This window comes from Anopheles marshallii, chromosome 3 (assembly GCF_943734725.1).
Source record: "Anopheles marshallii chromosome 3, idAnoMarsDA_429_01, whole genome shotgun sequence".
Lineage (NCBI taxonomy): Eukaryota > Metazoa > Arthropoda > Insecta > Diptera > Culicidae > Anopheles > Anopheles marshallii.
The window spans coordinates 50,173,657-50,192,268 of record NC_071327.1 but is presented as its reverse complement, the minus strand read 5'-3'; the positions used below and the strand labels follow the sequence as shown (position 1 = coordinate 50,192,268).

The 18,612-nt window shown below is 45.4% G+C and overlaps 2 protein-coding genes across 2 annotated transcripts; one reads left to right on the top strand and one right to left on the bottom strand.

Moving 5' to 3' along the window:
- Positions 1-2,675: 2,675 nt before the first annotated feature.
- On the top strand, positions 2,676-6,173 carry LOC128715593 (uncharacterized). Its single transcript, XM_053810502.1, has 5 exons — positions 2,676-2,759; positions 3,102-3,280; positions 3,348-4,691; positions 4,770-5,029; positions 5,099-6,173. The coding sequence occupies exons 2-5, from the start codon at positions 3,107-3,109 to the stop codon at positions 6,171-6,173; spliced, it is 2,853 nt and encodes a 950-aa protein (XP_053666477.1). The 5' UTR covers positions 2,676-2,759; positions 3,102-3,106.
- Positions 6,174-8,715: 2,542 nt separating this feature from the next.
- LOC128715594 (protein windpipe) lies at positions 8,716-10,854 on the bottom strand. Its single transcript, XM_053810503.1, has one exon. The coding sequence runs from the start codon at positions 10,852-10,854 to the stop codon at positions 8,716-8,718; it is 2,139 nt and encodes a 712-aa protein (XP_053666478.1).
- Between the last annotated feature and the right edge of the window lie 7,758 nt (positions 10,855-18,612).

The window sequence follows — 18,612 nt, the reverse complement described above, 5'->3', positions numbered from 1 at the left end:
TTAGCTATAAAATGCTGCTTTTTTGTTCCTTATCGTCTGTAAAGCGATGATTGATGAAGTTAAATGTGTGGATCTGTTAAGGTAATGTTAAATTTTACTGTTTCATGTAACAGTTATAGTACAAACCTTTGTTTTCTAGACTACGATGTTAATTATATTTAAATACTAAAATTTGGTTCTAAATCTTCTTTGCTTGATTTTATTTTATTTAAAAAAAAAACAATTTGTGTGGCCAAACATTCGGTGCACTAAATTACTCCTAAATATTGAAGTAGAAAAATTGAGTTTTGACAACCTTGATACGAAGGACTAGAAATCAAATATAAATCAACACCATTGAAGCTTCTCATTCTCTGGACAAAGACAGGATCACAGGAAGACAGTTCACACCTGAAAAGCTTCCATTTTGTTTTTAAAAAAAAGGAAATCTTGCATGCACCACCGAGTCGCCTCATCATCAGAGTACAAAAACAGTAATCTTCAGGTATTTCAGATGTAAGGTCGTTTATGTACAACAAATACAGCAGTGGTCCCAAGTTGCTCCCTTAACTTGAACTCGAACCATCGGGAAACTTCATTATCCACCTTAAAACGATAGAAACGATAAACGACACAGGTCCGATTCCGATTCCGATTTAATGTAAATTTGTTTTAGTACTATAGGTTGATTCTTCATATTTGTATTCATACCAGCAAAGTAAAAAGAAAACTGTTGTTATTTAATAAGATCATTTACCGAATGATCTACATCCACTTGAACCTGTTAAACCTTTATTAAAATTACACAAAATGCTCAATATTTATCTCTAAAGTGAAGTTAATATATTTTTAAGAATAACAACGTGATCGGTAAATATTTTTGAAAACAGTTTTAATGATTGAAAACTCGATTTCGAACATCTCGAAAAATACAACCACTTTACATCCTTGCAGCAGTGAAAAGTTTCGAAGAAAACTTTTGGTATTTATTTAAAAAAATAATTTATACCTATGGCATGTAAAACTTAATTAAGTCGATAAGAAAACATAAAATCAAGAACAAGTTTAACATTCTTACTTTTCATCTATATATCATCTACATCTGTCCAAGCCCACAGCGGTTAATCCAACGAAATACGGACATCAAACGCCAACAGGTTCCGTTCATCCATCCCGCTGAAATCACTCCACGTCTCGTTCCACGATGGCTAGGAAAATTTCCACCCCCGAGACCCTCCTTCCTTTTCCCACACTCCACAACATCATCATCATCTTAAGGCGCACGCCGCACGAAGGATTATATTTATCTCACTTTACCCCAATCCAAGCACTGCTTCGGCACGAGCTCGTACGCGACTAGCCGAGCGTACGAAGCGAACAGTTCGAACTCACCCTTCGAGCCTGTCCTTGTACTCTACACTTTATCCTTGCTGGTCATTACATACCGCATCTCAAGCCCAACCCTCTACCGTACCTTCAAACCTACGGAAAAATCGGGAAAGCATTAGCACGCGCCAAGGGTTGCAATACAATTATGGTTCTTTCGTTCGTTCTGTACCCGATAACGATAACGGTTCCTCGGAGACATTGCGTTCAGGAGCCGGGGACAGTAAATGTTTGCTCATAAAAACCGATCCCATCGATCGACATCCCCATTATCCACCCTGGGTCGGGACCCCCATTTTCCGATTAGTGACGTAAATGGGGTGATTTTCTGCTCATTAAAATCAATGAGCAAATCATAAGCTCACTTAATTATCATCCTACTCACGGGGTGGAATGCGAATGTTTGCTGCTCGCACCAACTAACGCTAACGGATGGTGCCAATACGAGGAAAACCGGGGCGAAAACTATCACAATAAGATACCCATTTTCTTTGCCCTGTTTCTTGCGATCCGTTCCATAGTTTCGTGATTAATAAATTTATGAGTGGAATTTGTCAGATTTTGTGCACAATTTATGGGTTCCGATTAAGCACCGCCAGCGTTTCCCGTTTCCCCCGTGGCAGGCATTTAGCCCCAAATATTAGCCCCATTTCAAGAATCAACCATAACGATTCACTCCAAGTACGTGTGTTGGAAAAGTGGTTCACTAAATCATATTCACCACCATGCTTAATCACCAATGGCGGCAGAAGGGTTCATTCGGAATGGTGAGCTTTTTTCTGGCCGTACGAAAACTCTGCTCAACACGCCTTATCTTATCACGCCGGTAAAGGTGTTTGTGAACCTATCCCCGGAATGGAGCTTGCTCACCACAGCAAACCATCAGAAGCGACAAACGTCCCATTCCACTCGCGCTGTTCGATCATGTCACTCGTTAAATCGCTTACGGGCCATGGGTAGCCGTGCAGTGTCGTTTATTTGAATTATTCATATTCTATACAGCCTTCCCGAATACTTCACTCAGCTAAGCCTAACCGAGCGCGTATAAGGGTGTGATATAGTGATCGAGAAAAATTAAATGAGCAACATCGAATAGAACGCCTCCTGTTTCGAAACTGCTTACTGGTAGCGACCGCGGTTCGAAGCGAAGTGTTCAAGTGTGGTGACAACGAGTGTTGAGATTATCATGCACAAACGTAAGTGTTGCCGATCGATTGTCCACAAAGTGCCTGAAGATATTGCGTATCCGGTTTAGCCCCATTCCCAACGCACACCCGGTTATACAATAGGGTGGAAATCGGGATGTAATCGATAAATCCCACCACCGACCAGAGTTGGTGTGGATAAAAACGGCCAGCCGAAAATTCCGATCGAAACAGTGCCGATAGAATGCTGCCCCAAAATATTTCCCAGTGCTCACCGAACAGATAATCGCTATCTTATCTAGGGTGTGCGTTGCAGGTTCCGAACGGTGAACGCTAACCGTGTTTGCAACCCCCGTTCAACGAGGAACCCCAACAGAACACACACAGACAACCACAAAGGCCGTTCTTGAGGTGTCTGTGTGTCTCTTCCCAAACGCGGTATATTATGATTCATTCGGACTTAATTTTTTTTTTAGCGAATTTTCCTATCTGATTGTGCTTTACTAGTGATTCCGTTCGTGCTATTGCAAAATCGCAAAACCCCGCATTCGCGTGAAAGTAATCCAACGCCTCTGTTTCGTTCCGTTTCCGACAGCATGGAACGCCAAATGGTACCTGTGATAGTGTTTCTGCTCGGGTCGATGGTGCTGCTCGGTGCGGGACAGGAAGTATGCCCAGAACCGTGCAGCTGCGACTGCGAGGAAAGCATGGCGTGTGTCGATTGTTCCGGGCGTGGCCTAACCGAGCTTCCCGTTTTTGCGGACGTTAATGTAAGTGAACTGCCGTGAGGGGACTAATTTTCGTGTCTAACATACCAATACGAACGCCCATCCACAGATCGAAATTCTAGACCTCTCCGACAACGCGTTCACTACGATACCTCCCGAGCTAGGTCAGTTTCCAAGGCTGCACTATCTGGATCTTTCGGCGAACGCAATCACACGCCTCCCGGCGGATGCACTCGCGGGGATGTCTTCCTTGTCGATACTGATCCTGTCGGAGAATAACATCTCCAACTGGGCGGACATTCATCCGAACCGTTTGCTGCTACCAGCTGGCAATCTGAAAGAGTTACGCCTGGCGAAGAACCCGTTCACAAGCTTCTCCAGCAACGATGATAATCTCGTACTGACGAGCCTGTCGCTGCGCTATCTCGATTTGAGCGAGTGCAAAATTTCGAAAATCTCCGGCAACGAAGTTATACAAGGATTGCGCAGCTTGGAACATCTGAAGCTATCGGGCAATCCGATCGTATCCGTGTCGGACATGCAATCCACTACGCTGAAACGGCTCGAGCTGAACAGCTGTAAGCTATCCGCACTGCAGTCAACTGTCTTTACCGGTCTTACCGCACTGAAGGAGGTGAACCTGGCACGCAACCATCGGCTGTCACTCGTCCACGAGGACACAAGGGTCCAGTCGGGATCGTTGCGCAAAATCAACCTATCCCACTGCAACCTGGACACGCTGGATCTGCACGGTTTCCCGAACCTCATGACGGCGATCGTGCGTGGCAATATGGTGCGCCAGCTGGATCGTGATTCTTTCACCAGCACGGTGAACATTTCGCTGGAATCATCTCGCGCGATGCTGGAACATCTCGATCTGTCCTACAACTCCATCAGCAGCATCCACCCGGAAGCGTTCCGTGCCCTGAAGCACCTCAAAACGCTCGATCTTTCCTTCAACATGATATCGCGCATCGATGGCAAGCTGTTCAAAACGAACGATCTGCTAACGCACATCAACCTCAGCCGGAACTACTTCAGCCGGTTGAGCCGCATCTCGGCCGATTCGCTTGTCTACCTGAATGTGAGCTGGTGCGAAATTCTCACGATCGATTGGGATGCGCTCGCGTCGATGGGTGAGCTGATCGAGCTCGATCTTTCCAACAACCTGATATCCGACATACCGGACACACTGTCCTCCGGTACGCTGCAAACACTCGACCTCTCGATGTGCCGACTGTCGACGATGCGTAACACAACGCTTGCCGGGCTGCCGGAACTGGTGCGCATTAATCTGTCCGGCAATCGTTTTACCACCCCGTTTCGGGTGGACATTTTCGAGAAGAACCCATTTCTGAGCGAAATCTGGCTGGGTGACAATCCGTGGCGGTGTGATTGTCGGAGCGAAGAGTTCTTTCAATTTTTCCAATTTCTTACCGATCCACCGGGAAGAGTAAGTGGAGTTGTGGTTTTGTGCTTGGTGTGCTCGCAACATGCTTAAGAGGGCGTTTTCTCTTCTGTCCTCCTACAGATTGGTGATCGAAAGAACCTGCAGTGCAACACACCGGAGGACTTTTTTGGTGCTTCTTGGGAAGGTGCTTGCCGATCGATTTGGTATCCTTACGAGACGATTGGCAACGCGGAACGCATCTGGACCTGGCTAATGGTGGGCGTGCTGTCCTTTTTCGGTCTGTTCTGTCTCATCTCGTCGGTAAAGAAATTCATTTCGTCGCGCAGAAAGCTTGCTGCGGAACGTGATCGGGAACATAACCTGCAGGAATTAAGAGAAATGTGAGTCTCTCCACTGGCAGTTGAATATCCACTGTTATTAATGCTTTTTTCCTATGTACTTCCCTTCAGAGCTCGAGAGAATCGTGTACGACTACAGCACGATGCACCCCAGAATGCGCCTGATGCGCGGGAATCAAGACCTCCATGCTACGAGGATGCCTTACTGCTCCCCAAGCTAGATGCGGCCTCGTTCGCCTCTCTCGACGAGCTGATGCTGCGTGGCAAGCGTCGCAAACGGCGCCGTAATCGCCGTGCGTCCGGAACCGAGGTCAAGGACGACGATGACATTGATGAGGAAGAGCGCATCCAAACACGTCAGCGAGCGAGAACTCGCAGTGAGGATGTCTTGTCGCGACGGTTCGAAGACACATCCTCGCTGGAACCGACGGCCGATCCGCCTCCAGCACGATCGATCTACGAACGTCCCACGTCGAACCGTGTCGTGTCGCTAACGGAGGTACAGGTACACACGTCCACACCGGTGCAATTGGAACAGCGCGATCGGCAGGAAAACGAAGAGCTACACTACCATTCGATCGATATTCTATCCCTTAACCATCAACCCTCTTCCGCTAGTGAACGTTCGGCACCACCACCACCGCCCCGGCTCAGTTCCGCCACAACAATCCGCAACGAACCGATGGAAAACTTCACCGGCATCAGCCATAGTCCTTACGCGAAGCGCAAAGTTAAACCGCTCCAGCATCTTAACCCGAACGGTAGCATTGAGGAGATTACGGATTTCGCCGACCGGCAGTCGAGTCCGTACGCGAAAAGGCGTGGCCCACTTGTGTCCAGCTTCCGGGAACAAAAGCGAAAGCTTCCGCCATTACCGGACAGACCACCGCCCCCCATTCCGACGTCAGGGTCGGCCCGTTCGTCCGAGATCAATCTAGTCGAAAACTACTTCCAGCCGACGGATCAGCAACGCATCATCGATGAGCTGGATGATTATGCCGTCATTCCGCTACAGATTAATGCTTCCGCGTCGGCCGTCGTTAGTGTGACCGAACCACAACCGTCTACCTCGGGTAGGATAAAACCTATCCTGTTAGCGATGGAAGACGACGCAGCGAGAAATGCGAGTGATTCTAGTGAAACCAGCAGTATAGAAATTATTGCACCATTGGTGCTAAAGAAATAGAGCAGTGTCATTTCCCGGAAAGGGATCAAGGATGTATTTACCAGTTTAAAACAAAATGGAGCAGTATGTATTGCTGGTTACGTTAGTTTTTAAGTGAACGTTTAATAAAGTTCCTTTATATTGATAAACAGGAGACATACTTAAGCAAATAATGACATCCAACAAGGTATGCTTTTCAAATGAGTAAAATATAGTTACTACAGATAAGCGTTCCATTGTTTACATCTTAATTTTACATCCGAATAAATAAAAAGTTTTACATTAAAAATAAGTTTTTACATTTTATAAATTTTCTCAAGGAAAAACAAATTAACAAAATGCAAATATATTCTTCACAAACAATTTAATTGATAAAAATGGATTAAAGAGCTTAAAATCATAACAAAAAATGTCACTAATGAACTACACTGTGCTGCAGAAAACACATCATAAATGCTTTTATGTAGCGTCCAAGCTTATAAAGGTGCGCGAGTTTCCTAACGTTGCCGCTAGAGGACGCCGCACGTTAGCAAGTTTGCTCCACGATAGATGGCGCTAATACATGCCACAGGAAAATGAACGAAACAGAATTTTTCACATCAACTTTCAAACCAGCTGCGTCGGCCGAGTACACCCGGGAAAAGGTGTCCTTTCAATGTGTGGGGAAGGAAATGCCTTCAAACGAATGTGAATTGTATCTTAGATCGAATTACCAATAACATTATAAGCAATACGGCCTGGCCGTTCTTCTTGAATAACAAATAGGTGAAAATTTGATATAAATAACCCATTTCCATTAAAGTTACTCGAGTTCTCAAATTCAAATACAAACCTAAGTGTTGTATCAACTACCTCAATCATACATATTTCAACGTCGCAATATTCACTCACCGTATTGACATTCCACATTTCGCTTTTAAATAAAACAGCAAATCAATACCGTTCATTTTACTCTACAACTTTTTGTCGCTTTTATTTTTCACAATCGGTCTCTAGCTTCTCACGCGAAGTATAAATTATTTATAAAATTTTAAATACATTTCTTCCTACACAAAACGCATCGAAGCAGAAAACAAAAACGGTTTGACTCGGTTATCTTCTTCGGTTTCTAACTGTGGCAAGCCGCTCCATCGATAGAAACGGATCTTCTCTGCACCAGCGGTGGTGTTGCACTTTGTTAACTCCTCGGTTCGACGGTGGCCCACAAACAGGATGAAAGCAAAGGGGATATGAAGGATATGTGTATGTGTGTGACAGCCAGCAGGCTGTATAAAACAGGGTTCCGTATGAAAGACACACCTATATACCGCTTTTACAACAAGTAACATCAACAACCTAGACTCCATTAAAAAGACCGACGTTCGTCGCATTCGTCGTAGACCATCCGATTTCCCAACCACGCATATAATTATTCTAACTATTCGCATCCTCCCATTCTATCTGTGTGTCTGTTTGTGTTGTTGTGTTTATCCTGACGATCCCCACATTCAATGTACACCTCCTTACCCCTCTAGGTATTTCGCACCATTGGATCGAACTATAGTAATGTAATCGTATGAACTCTCCTTATAAATCGTTTTCTCTTTCATGAACTAGTTAACTCTTTTTATAGCATTGCTTCTTGCTTCTGATAAAAGATTTTCCAAAACATACCGCTATTCTTGCCCCCGTCCGTTGCTGCACGCTCAATTCCGATTTGATCTCTACATTCTATCCTAAGCGATCTTATATGACTTACTGAATATGTTTAACGATACGTTCCCATTTCAGCACCACAATGCTGCGGTTCCTACTATTCCGATCTACATACTAATGGTTTCTTCTTTATTTCTTTTCGATGGTTAGTTTCTCCAAAAGTTCTTTTCATATTTTAGGATAAATTTCGTAGGCATCTGTCTCATCGAACGCAATTGGTATTTTGGCAAATTAGAATACATATGGGTGTTGTGTTACGGTGTTATTACTACCACTATTCTACACCTACCCCACATATCGATCTCACTGTCCCTTGCTTTTCCTAAACACTATGTACATTTTCATCGATCTTGTCGCGATATAGTAAACCCTCTCGCTTCATCATTCACAAGCGTGACGCGACAGGCATGAAGAAGAAATATATGAATCGAGTTGGTTAGAAACAGCTACACTTGATGGTATTATCAGCATCGCTTCTCAAGGGCCCTATGTGAGAAGACTTTACAGATGAGACGACGGCACGTGCTTTTAGGAAGATGGGAGGCACCAAGACAAAGGATATGGTTTTGTGCATTAGCCAGCTCGCACGAACTCACGAAAGATCACACAACGGGGGAAACAATGACAGTTGTTCGTTCTGGTACTGGGAGCTCGATCGCGACTGTAATTCTAAAACGCAGGAGTTCACCTTAGTCGAGGTAGGATTAGAAGATTAGCAGCGATTTCAATCGAGACACACCCCGATAACACGCTATCCGAAACCGAACGTCACACATGGTCACGGGCCATATCCGGTGTGTCACGAGGTATGACGTAACGTAGTCATTTCACTGCTGCTCTGCATGAGCCACCTCTTCGCAACCGTGCCCTAGAATTTCTGATCATCCATCGTGGTGATGATATCGCCCGCCCGCGAACGACTCCTCGTCACCAGGATCGGGGTCTTCGGTTTAGGCGTCTCGGTAAGCTTAATTTTCACACGACCCGTTTCAGGCGAGTACACCGGACTGTAACGATCGGATTTGGGTGAGGTAGGCACATATATTGGACTGTAGCGCTTGGAGCGGGGCGATTCCATCGGGACCGCCAGATGACCGTCTGGATCGGTGACGTCCCCGTTCGTTGATGGCACATGGTTGGGCTTGTGCACTCCGGCCGGTGCATCGCCGTTGTGTAGTGCACCGTTCCCGTTCGGTAAACCGGTCGTATTGTTATTGTCCGTAGCCGGTGCACCCTGTACCGGTTCGTGCATTCGCCGTTCGGCTGCAATCGGTTTGAACGATTCCATCGGCTTCTCGAGTGACGTCCGCACAGGTTTCACTGGACTGAAAGCGGTCTTTTGTGGATCTCCAAACACCCGCTCGAAGTCTGGTTTGTCCGGAGACATCAGTGGAGTTTGTTCGGGAGCTCCTGCACCACCATGTCCATTCCGTTCGCCCGGTCCCTTCTCGAGCAGGTTCTTGTTCATCTCCTTCATCTCACGCCCCTGACCGTTGGCCGTCTCCACATCATATTTGCCGCGCCGATTGCGTGAGTCAGGCTTCCGCTTGCACACAACCATTACGATCAGCGACACTACGATGATGCCCAACACGGCAAGCAGTAAGTACGTCTTCTGGTTGTCTTCCTCAGATTGTGTTGCTACTGTTGCGCCATCCTCCACCAAAGGCGTCTCGGATGATGGATGATGGGATCCACCAATATTACCCGTTTCACTAGCCGTCTTCATTATACCCGCCGCTCCAATCATTACGCGAGCATTCGTAGCCTCCGATGTGGTCTCGGTCGAATCCGTTTCAGGCGAAACATCGTCTTCATCCTTCCGGAAGATACCGAGGCCTTCGTTAATGCTAGGGGACTCCATCGGAGGTTCGTCTGGTTCCTCCTCAGAATTGTGACCATCATCGATCGGTGGTTCAGTCGTGGTACCCATTGTACTATGAGGATCCTCATGACTGATGTGTCCGAAACCCATCAGCATTCCTCCACCACTACTGCTACCATCATCCTTTAGGTCCTCGTCTCCCTCGCCATCATCCACCGCAGGTTCGATCACACGGGCACTAAAAGCATCCTCTCCACTGCCTTCATCAGCCGGACCTTCGAACACCTTCCGCCGTTCTTCTTCCCCGATGGCAGATTTCTCGCCAATTGCTGGACCACCTCCAGAACCATCCTCATCTTCATAGTTGTCCACTACGATCGGCGGTTCGTTACGCTTCACTTTCTCACCAACGGGGAGGTATTCTCGTTTAAAGTCATCTTCGTCCTGATCATTCACTTCGTGATGGGCAGCATCCCCCAGCATCAGTTCATTATCGTCCTCGTAGTCATCCCAACGGTAACCTTCTTTGCGTTCCTCCACCACGGACGGATTACATACGTCAAACTGACGGACCTGCAACCATGGTTGACCCTTAAATTCTGCCGGTGCCATACACTTGATGTGTTCGTCTGACCACACGTGCCGGGACGTCAGCCAATTGCGGATGTGTAACGTCTCGCAAGTGCAGTTGATCGGATTGTTTGCCAGCTCGATGTAGCGTAGCCTCTTCAACTTCATCAGGTGTAATGGCAGGTAGGTAATGTCGTTGTACGTCAGGTTAAGCGACTCCACGAACGGTGGTATGCGGGCCAACTTAGCAGACGTGATTCTGTTATGGCTGAGATCAAGCTTGCGGATGCGTTTGCCCAAGTGATTCACCTCCGCGAGCCTGTTGTCCGAAAGGTCCAGTTCGGTAATGTTGCGCACATTCTCCAGTACCACCGGTACCTTCGTTAGCTCCAACCCGGACAGATCCAATCGGGCGATCGGTAGCGACTTATCCAGACTCCTCAAACCAATCACACTGGTACATCGGATCGTAGAGTTGAATTCACAAGTGCACTGCTGTGGACATTTAGTCGATGTTGTCGTAGCTGTCGTTTCTGCTTCGCCTGTGCTCAAGCAAACAGTGGCTAGTAGCGCCAATAGCACCAAACATTTCGAGCAACTTTTGGCCATCATTTCGCTTCTCACATGCACGTACTCCGGAAGTCTGAAAATAAAGGCAAAATTCGAAACTGTATTATTTCATCGATTTTGTTAACGCTGAAATAAAAAAAAAAGATAACGCTCACGGGACGTTCCCTTGGGCACATGGTCGAAAGATCGACTGGTGCAAAGAGTGACCGGGTCCATACGGACCTCTCCCTAAAGTTCACAACACCAGCAGAGTGTTATCGATTGTGTGGCTGGACGCTGATAAGACGCTTATCGCTATTACAGACCGTTCAGGGTCGCCGAAGCAGTGTGCTCTTGGTAGACCGCTTGCGACCAAACTGTTGCCCAAAAGTGTTGCCAATAACGTGCTTGAAATAGGAAGTATGTTTCGCATTCTAGGCGGTTCCCATGTTGCATAACTTACAAACAGCTACTTCCAAAACCTGATCATACGAATGTTCTTTCTCAAAGTGCCAATAAATCAAACGTAACGGAAGCATGTAAAACGTGGCGCTTCGATAGCACACTCGTTTTTCCAAGGTCACTGTCTAGTTGGAACGTTTAAGTAGTGCACTTAAGCCCCACACTCTCTTTGCTGCCTCTCGGATGTATTTATAATCGAATTGACCTTCACACGATCGACAGCGATTGCGTAAGTGAGATTTAAAAGAAACGCCTGTTCTTACAGTTAGATTATGTCCATATCCATGTTCATTTCACTTAACTAACATTGCTGCAAAGGAAGTTCTATTTACCTCCGATCGTAATTCACCAGAGTTCGTAAGAACTGAACGAAAAGTAAACAATCGTCTTCAAAACATGGCCTTAACTCACATTAGGTTCGGTGTCAGTGTGTAATATTCTAACGATTTTACCGCACTAGAAGATGGCACGTACACAACATATATTTGAGTGCAAATCTCACCTGGCCCCGGTCTCGCCTTAACGTACATCTGAGACTATATTCAAGAGAGTACTTCAAATATGGACAGAGGTTGTAAAGAGATAATTTGGGGAAAAATAAGATTAAACAATTGTCAACATTTACATCTGAATAAGGTGCAAATGCATTTTCACTTCTGTTTTCAATATCAATACAGGACACTTTATTGGAAGGATAGTGACGTACGTCGGTGCATATGTCATTCTTAAATAAAAACCCATACCAACCTTTATGATAAGTTAGCCATTAGATATAACCAATAAAAAAAAACACAAGCGAACGGCTTGCGCAATTCATTGAACGCTAATGTATTTTTATCGTTACGCTATCCGCCATTGAACTGACAACTGAGCCGCGTTATCTCACTGACTTGTCTGCAGTGTTGTCCCCAATGATGTACTTGGATTGCAAAGCTAGTGCGCGAACGTTGTCCCGCGATCGAGGTCCATTTTTCGCAAACCCGATGGACGGTTGTGTTGGCAGCGCCACTGTTAGATAAGGAAAATTGTTTCAATTTCCTTCACACTGTACACTACCGCTAAAACAGTTTCCATTGTCAAAAACTAACCGGGGAGGCCAACCGTGTGGCTAAAACGCGATGCAATTTGTACGGCAAATGCAACCACCACCCCTATTCCGCGCGCGGCATCGGTATGGATTCCTCACTAAGAATAGCTGCAGACGAACGGATTTTTCGACGTAGTACCAACGTACCAACGGCTAAACCGCAAGCAAAAATCACGCGAAAAAGAAAGGTCACTGTCGCTGGCATTTGACGATATTTGACGACAAAGTGGGGGAAGGAAGAGGGGGGCTTGTCGACAAAGCGGGGGAGGGGGGGTGGAGTAGGCAGTGGCTGCATACTTACCACCCTTACCATCGATCGCGACACTGGTCGCACCGACGCGTTTGAAAGTGAAAGAAAAACGACCATCGAAAGGAAAATTTCACTCGCGTGCGCCTCCTTCGGTGGCAAATCTGTGGTGGTTCCTGAGCTGTCTGTGGACCGTTTTTAACGACACCCGTTCGGCGGGACGGGACAGGATTTAGCCGTACTGCAACTCGCACCGTACCGTTTCAGGGGTGTGGGTGGATTAGTGGGCGCCTGGCGCAAACGTGACACACAACCCCAACCCGTGGCTGAAGAAATTGTATAATTCAAGGTCAGACATCACATGACGGATCGGTATGACGGACAGCCGGTTGACACGATGGAAAATACATGAAATGCAGTGCCGTGCAGGTTTGACCCATGTTGGCAGCGTGGTATATTTGTAGCGCCGAAATGAATGAAGTCAGCATCTAGGAAACAGTAACGTTTGCGGGAATCAGTGTCAGAGTGAGTCATTTCAGATGTAGTCTAAATTTGTAGGATAATGTGTAGCTTGTTGGCTTAAGAAGACACAGAGAACAAGATCATCGGTTGTGCACATTCGTATCACATTGTAGTCAACTATTTCCATCAGGATACATTTAGAAACATTCGATCTAATACGCTGAAGGTCATCAATGAAAGAATCGCATATTAGTTACAACGGGTCCGTGCAAGAATTAAGTTCAAAGCTAGCAAGACATTCAATGCATTCGTTAAAGACGAAGTAGATAAAACACATCTTTGGACATCGCAAATTATCATTACAAGTACAACATCTTGTAGTCAAGTTCTACTTCGATGGATAAAAACAAACGTACAACACAGACTGCAACGCAGTTCAATATGCTTGTGAAAATCTTTTTTTTTGCCACCCAATATTCTTCATTCTTCTCATGCCACGGCACGTTTGTTTACAGACCCTTGTTGGACTTCAGCATCAGCATGATTAGTGTAGCGTATAAAGTGTCATTAAAAACCATTTCAACCCAACATTGATCCTACGCTAGATAGAACCGGACTCTCTTCATTTACTCTAATGCAAACCATTGATTGTCCTCAGTACCTATTCCGTACGACAAATCAATAACCTTTCCCACCAACCCCGATTCCTCATTACTATCCAGATCCAATACGCCCCAAAGCGCACCAATTCAATGGACACAGAGTCATCACGCGCTGTTTGCGAAGAAGAGGCAACGAATCTTGTCCCTTCAGGTTCTCTGTTCCGTGCTCCGTTCGTAAGCATTACCGATTATTACCATACATAACGATCATCTACTATTTGCCCTAATCAAAACAACAATCAACGTTCAACAACCATTGACCATTGGCTTCAGCCGTCTCCGGGCCGTCCCACCCTACATGCAGACGGCACGAGCGCATGCACCATTCCAGTATGGACGACAGTGACCCTTTCTCTGGCGAGAAAACGGGCCAACGAGATGGGACCGTTCAAAAACGTGCTAAAGGGCAGACATCCCCATGAGCTGCACGAGAGCGAGAAAACAAAATACTGACCATAATAAATGGGACACAATTTTAGCACGCATTACAAGCCCGTTTGTGAGTTGAACCGGTTGGATAGGATGCAGCGTTATTGGATTGCTTCAAGAAGTAAATATTATCACCGAACGACCATGACCGTGACATTGAATGTATGCAGCGTAAAACGTTGCTCCTTTTATTGGACGACTATTTTAAAACGATTTTAATCGTTAAAAGGGAACAATGGTGAGCTGAACTTAAATGTAACGAACAAGTGAAGAAAATGTTGCGATATTTTTCAGCATATCGACAGCATAGTCAGACTCTCGTCAAGTACTACGAAGTTTCTCCATCAAATCGTAAACCACCTTGTCACTGCACTCGCAGATGAACGCGATCTACACATCACTCAACTTCAAAATGACCTCAGCGCAAGCAGAGACATTCAGCACATGCCGCAAAACATAATAATTGCAGGAATCCGGTTGCTGTTGTCACTCGCCGGAACTATTCGTACCATAACTGGACGTAATGAACTGTACGCATTCGAATGATAATGCTGAAAGGCGAGGATGTTGATGATGATGATGATAAATGGGTTTTAATAGAGGGCACTTTAAAAGTATCATTGAATCGATTTAGAGAGCAGCATTTTAATAATCAAGCGGAGATATTACTTTAGACGTAGTTTGAGTTAAATTAATCAGAGCCTTCATTAACAAAAATATACATTCAAGTTATTGTTTATCAATATAATAGTTTGATCAAACATCATTATCTTCTCGAATAGGTTTAATTTGTAGTGTGTGTTGTTCATTTACAAAACGACTTAAAACAAATATAAAAAAAACTGAGCAATTAAGTAATTAATCAACCCCAAATATGGATTACAGGAACAAGGAAGAACATATTCCCTTGGAGAATAAAAAAAGTAGTTAAATCGCTATAATTATCACGCTGATTACTTCTACAACAACTGAGCGTTGGACCTTAAAACAAGCATTTATAGCCTGTCAAGAACAACAAAATGTCACCCGCCCAGGAAACATTCCCATGCGTGACATTGCGCACACGTCAAAAAGGAAAAAAACCTCCAACATCCATAACTGGCTCGAAAATCCATTCCTTGCTGCCTAACCATTGGCGAAGGCGAACACAATGGACGTACCTGTTGGGGATCAGAATCTGAGACCAAAGCGTAACACCCAGAAGTGTTGACATTGTGTCATTTGCAATACATTTTAACCGCTTGACCCTAGAACGACATCGTCGTCTGATATTGTCTGGCTTTAATCTGTATGCATACAGGTGGATGCATCCGATGCATTCAGATCATACTGTCCATAAAACGAAAATAGAGATCAATGCTAAACTTGTTTCCATCGGTGGCATCCATGCACCTTTCTGGGAAGCTTCATGCAAATCGTACGAAAGATGTAAGTATTAGGAAGATGTCAAGGGTTCCTTCGGGGACAAAGTTCTACTATTCTCGATTCAATTCGAGAACCACCAAACAACCGCATCTAATCATACAAGAATTCATCTCCTAGGCTAAGTGTAATTAGACGCGTTCGGAAGCACCTTCCCGTTCACCTTTCCAGCACCAAGGTCTATTAATCAACATAGGCACGCAAACACACGGTGATCTCTAGGCCACGTGTAGTCCGTTTTTTCCCTAACCCTTACACGAGACGTTCATCTCACACATCACGGACGTCACTGAGCAGACGAAAACGTGTGAGATCTCGAGCTGCCGGTACCACCTCCCAGGTCAGCCTTCTACCCAGGTTAGACTGCTAACCATAGCGTAGAGGAGAAGGTGTTCCATGCTCGGTGACAGAATCGGGTAACTGATTAACTTCCGAGATTCTGACACGTACCGTTCGTGGTCGCTCTAACCAGATCGAGTTCTGTTCTGGAATTAGCTTGTGTAATTACTATCTACGGACAGTATACCTTCAAACCTGTATAGATCAATCGTTTTACCCATCGCTCCATCCGTAGACGATCGGTGTAAACAGCACCAACACAGGAAGTGATCAGCAAGACATTATAATTATTGTTTCAATTGTTTTTCTTATGAAACATATGCTAGAGATGAAGAATGCTCTTGTTTAAAGACTGAAATACAACAAATTCTATCTTCTTATGCAATTAAAAACACCCAGTACCAAGGATACCAAACAAACCAGGGTTTGCCAATCAACACTCGGTTCTGTCGGTTCTTGCCAATTTACACCGGCATCCGGCTGCACGTGATACGACGGAAACGTAAACAAACAGCCACCCAAACGTGATCTTGGCTACTTCACGCGTCGTCAAGTGGTCGCAAACATCTTGCGTAAATAGCACACCGGCAATTATTCTCCAAACAAGGTGTCGGCATCGGCGTGAATCAACCGTATAGCCACAATTAAGTCACGCTTTTCACTGTAAATTTGACACTTCTTATCAAATGCGTCTATCTTCATCGGACACTGCCTATTAACAAAGACGTCAACTTCCGCGATAATTTAGAGCGCTGAAGTCCTCAGTAGCGACGTTTTGAAGTTCCGTTGTGAGTGAGGGAAATAAAAGATACCCTGTAGCAATGTAATATCCATCTAAAAACATGGAATCGCTTGAAACGGTACGACCATACTTCGTTTTAAGTTTGATTTATTTTGTTAATTTTATTGCGCGTTTCTAGCATTCCCATGCATTTCCATGGTCACGATGGTATATGGAAACTCTCGCACTTGTAAATAATTGCCCTCCCTTGCGACGGATTGAGACACCAAATACAGCACACACACCACTGGCTGTCATGGGAGAGCTGCTCTGTTTGTGCCCCATCTGGCACGCTTATTTGCGACGGCATGCTTCGGCCACATATGCAATTCCGATTTGCATTCTCCGACGATGCAATTTGCGGTAGCTTTACGGCACTAATCTGCGACTCATAAAACACCGCCAACAAATACCATCGTTGGCGAACCAATTTTCCTGCAAAGTTTGCCACCCTATGCAGTGTACGAAGCTAACCTCCCGCGAGTGAATTGGCGAATGGACGGGTAAATCATCACCACTTTCAATTAGCGAACGATCTTCTGGGCTACAAGGGTAAGAGATGACTAGCGCCTGGAGAAGCATTTCCAGCGGGAGTACCAGCAAACGTTGTGGTGGTTCAATTTAGCAAGTTTTAGAAATTTATCGCTTTAGAAAGTGCACCTTTTCTGCGAAAGGTGATAAAGCGAAGCGGTTTCGGAAGGACTTAACGGTACGCAAAGTTCATCCCATCGGATCCGGAAACACGCAAATAAAATCCCTTAGGAAGACGAAAATCCGTCAAGCTGGACGTGCCAGATTCGCCACTCAGAAAGGCGCCACCTGGCGAAGAAACGCTGTAATTAAAATGTTACCGGTTTGCCGGTTGCCCGACCCCAAAATAGGCACTCATCATCAGAGTCCCAAGTAACCGTTCTCCCAACACTGGCCCATGCGCTGGTAAGCATGGCCAAACAGCACACGCATGGCACGGCCACTCATAAAAAAACTCCTCATAGACATACTTTATGACCGGATTTTCTGCACACAAATAATCACACGCAGCACGTAGTGATTCCAACCAAACCATAAACCGATGCTAGTGCATCATGTGTTGGGCGGCTTTTTTACGAGCTGTTTCCTTCGGCCATTTCCTCGTCGCCCATTTTTAACCGTACACATTTTCGCGAGATTAATTTCCTTTTATCGCGCAACCGTCGGGCCCCCGGGGGGTTGCTCTATACTGGGAGCGGCATGAAAGGCATCACGCCACTTTCACCGGTGTGTGGAGTACATACTTCATACGATCGTTTCAATTCGGTCCATTATTTAATGCACCTACGCTGCGCTCATTACCGGCACGTATTCCCCTATGATGTTTCAGGACAATTTCTATAGCGAGGGCCTTTTATCTGCTCCTCGCAGAGTGTCCTCCATGTAATGAAGGTGATACGATAGGCACAACACCCAAAATCGATTAAACTCAATCACTATCGTCCAGCAAAAGACTCACTTGTAAACAAATGTATATTTTTGCCTACAGCATTCACTTTCTCTCCTCCATTTTCTGGTGCCTTCTCCCTTCGTACTATATCAACTCCAGTTACACCAATTTAAATAAACACACACGCGCTTTCCCTTTCCTTTCATCCGAAATCGACCGGAATTCGTGTGGAAGATTTATGTCAGTTCCTTACTGCAAACCCATGTACGGGCTCCGATAGAGTGCAATAAATATGTTGCTGGTCACTGAGCTAACCCATAATTATTTTCTCCCATCTAACGTTTCTAATGCTCGAACGATTGGTTTTACTTTTCAATTCGGCACGGTTTATTGAGGAAAACTCAGAATACACCCTTGCCCGCCCGGTAAAAAAATGGTACGCCTTCAGACACCTTCAAACTGTCCTCAGTAACACACACTCGATGGCGATCTTTAACGCCCGGCTCATTC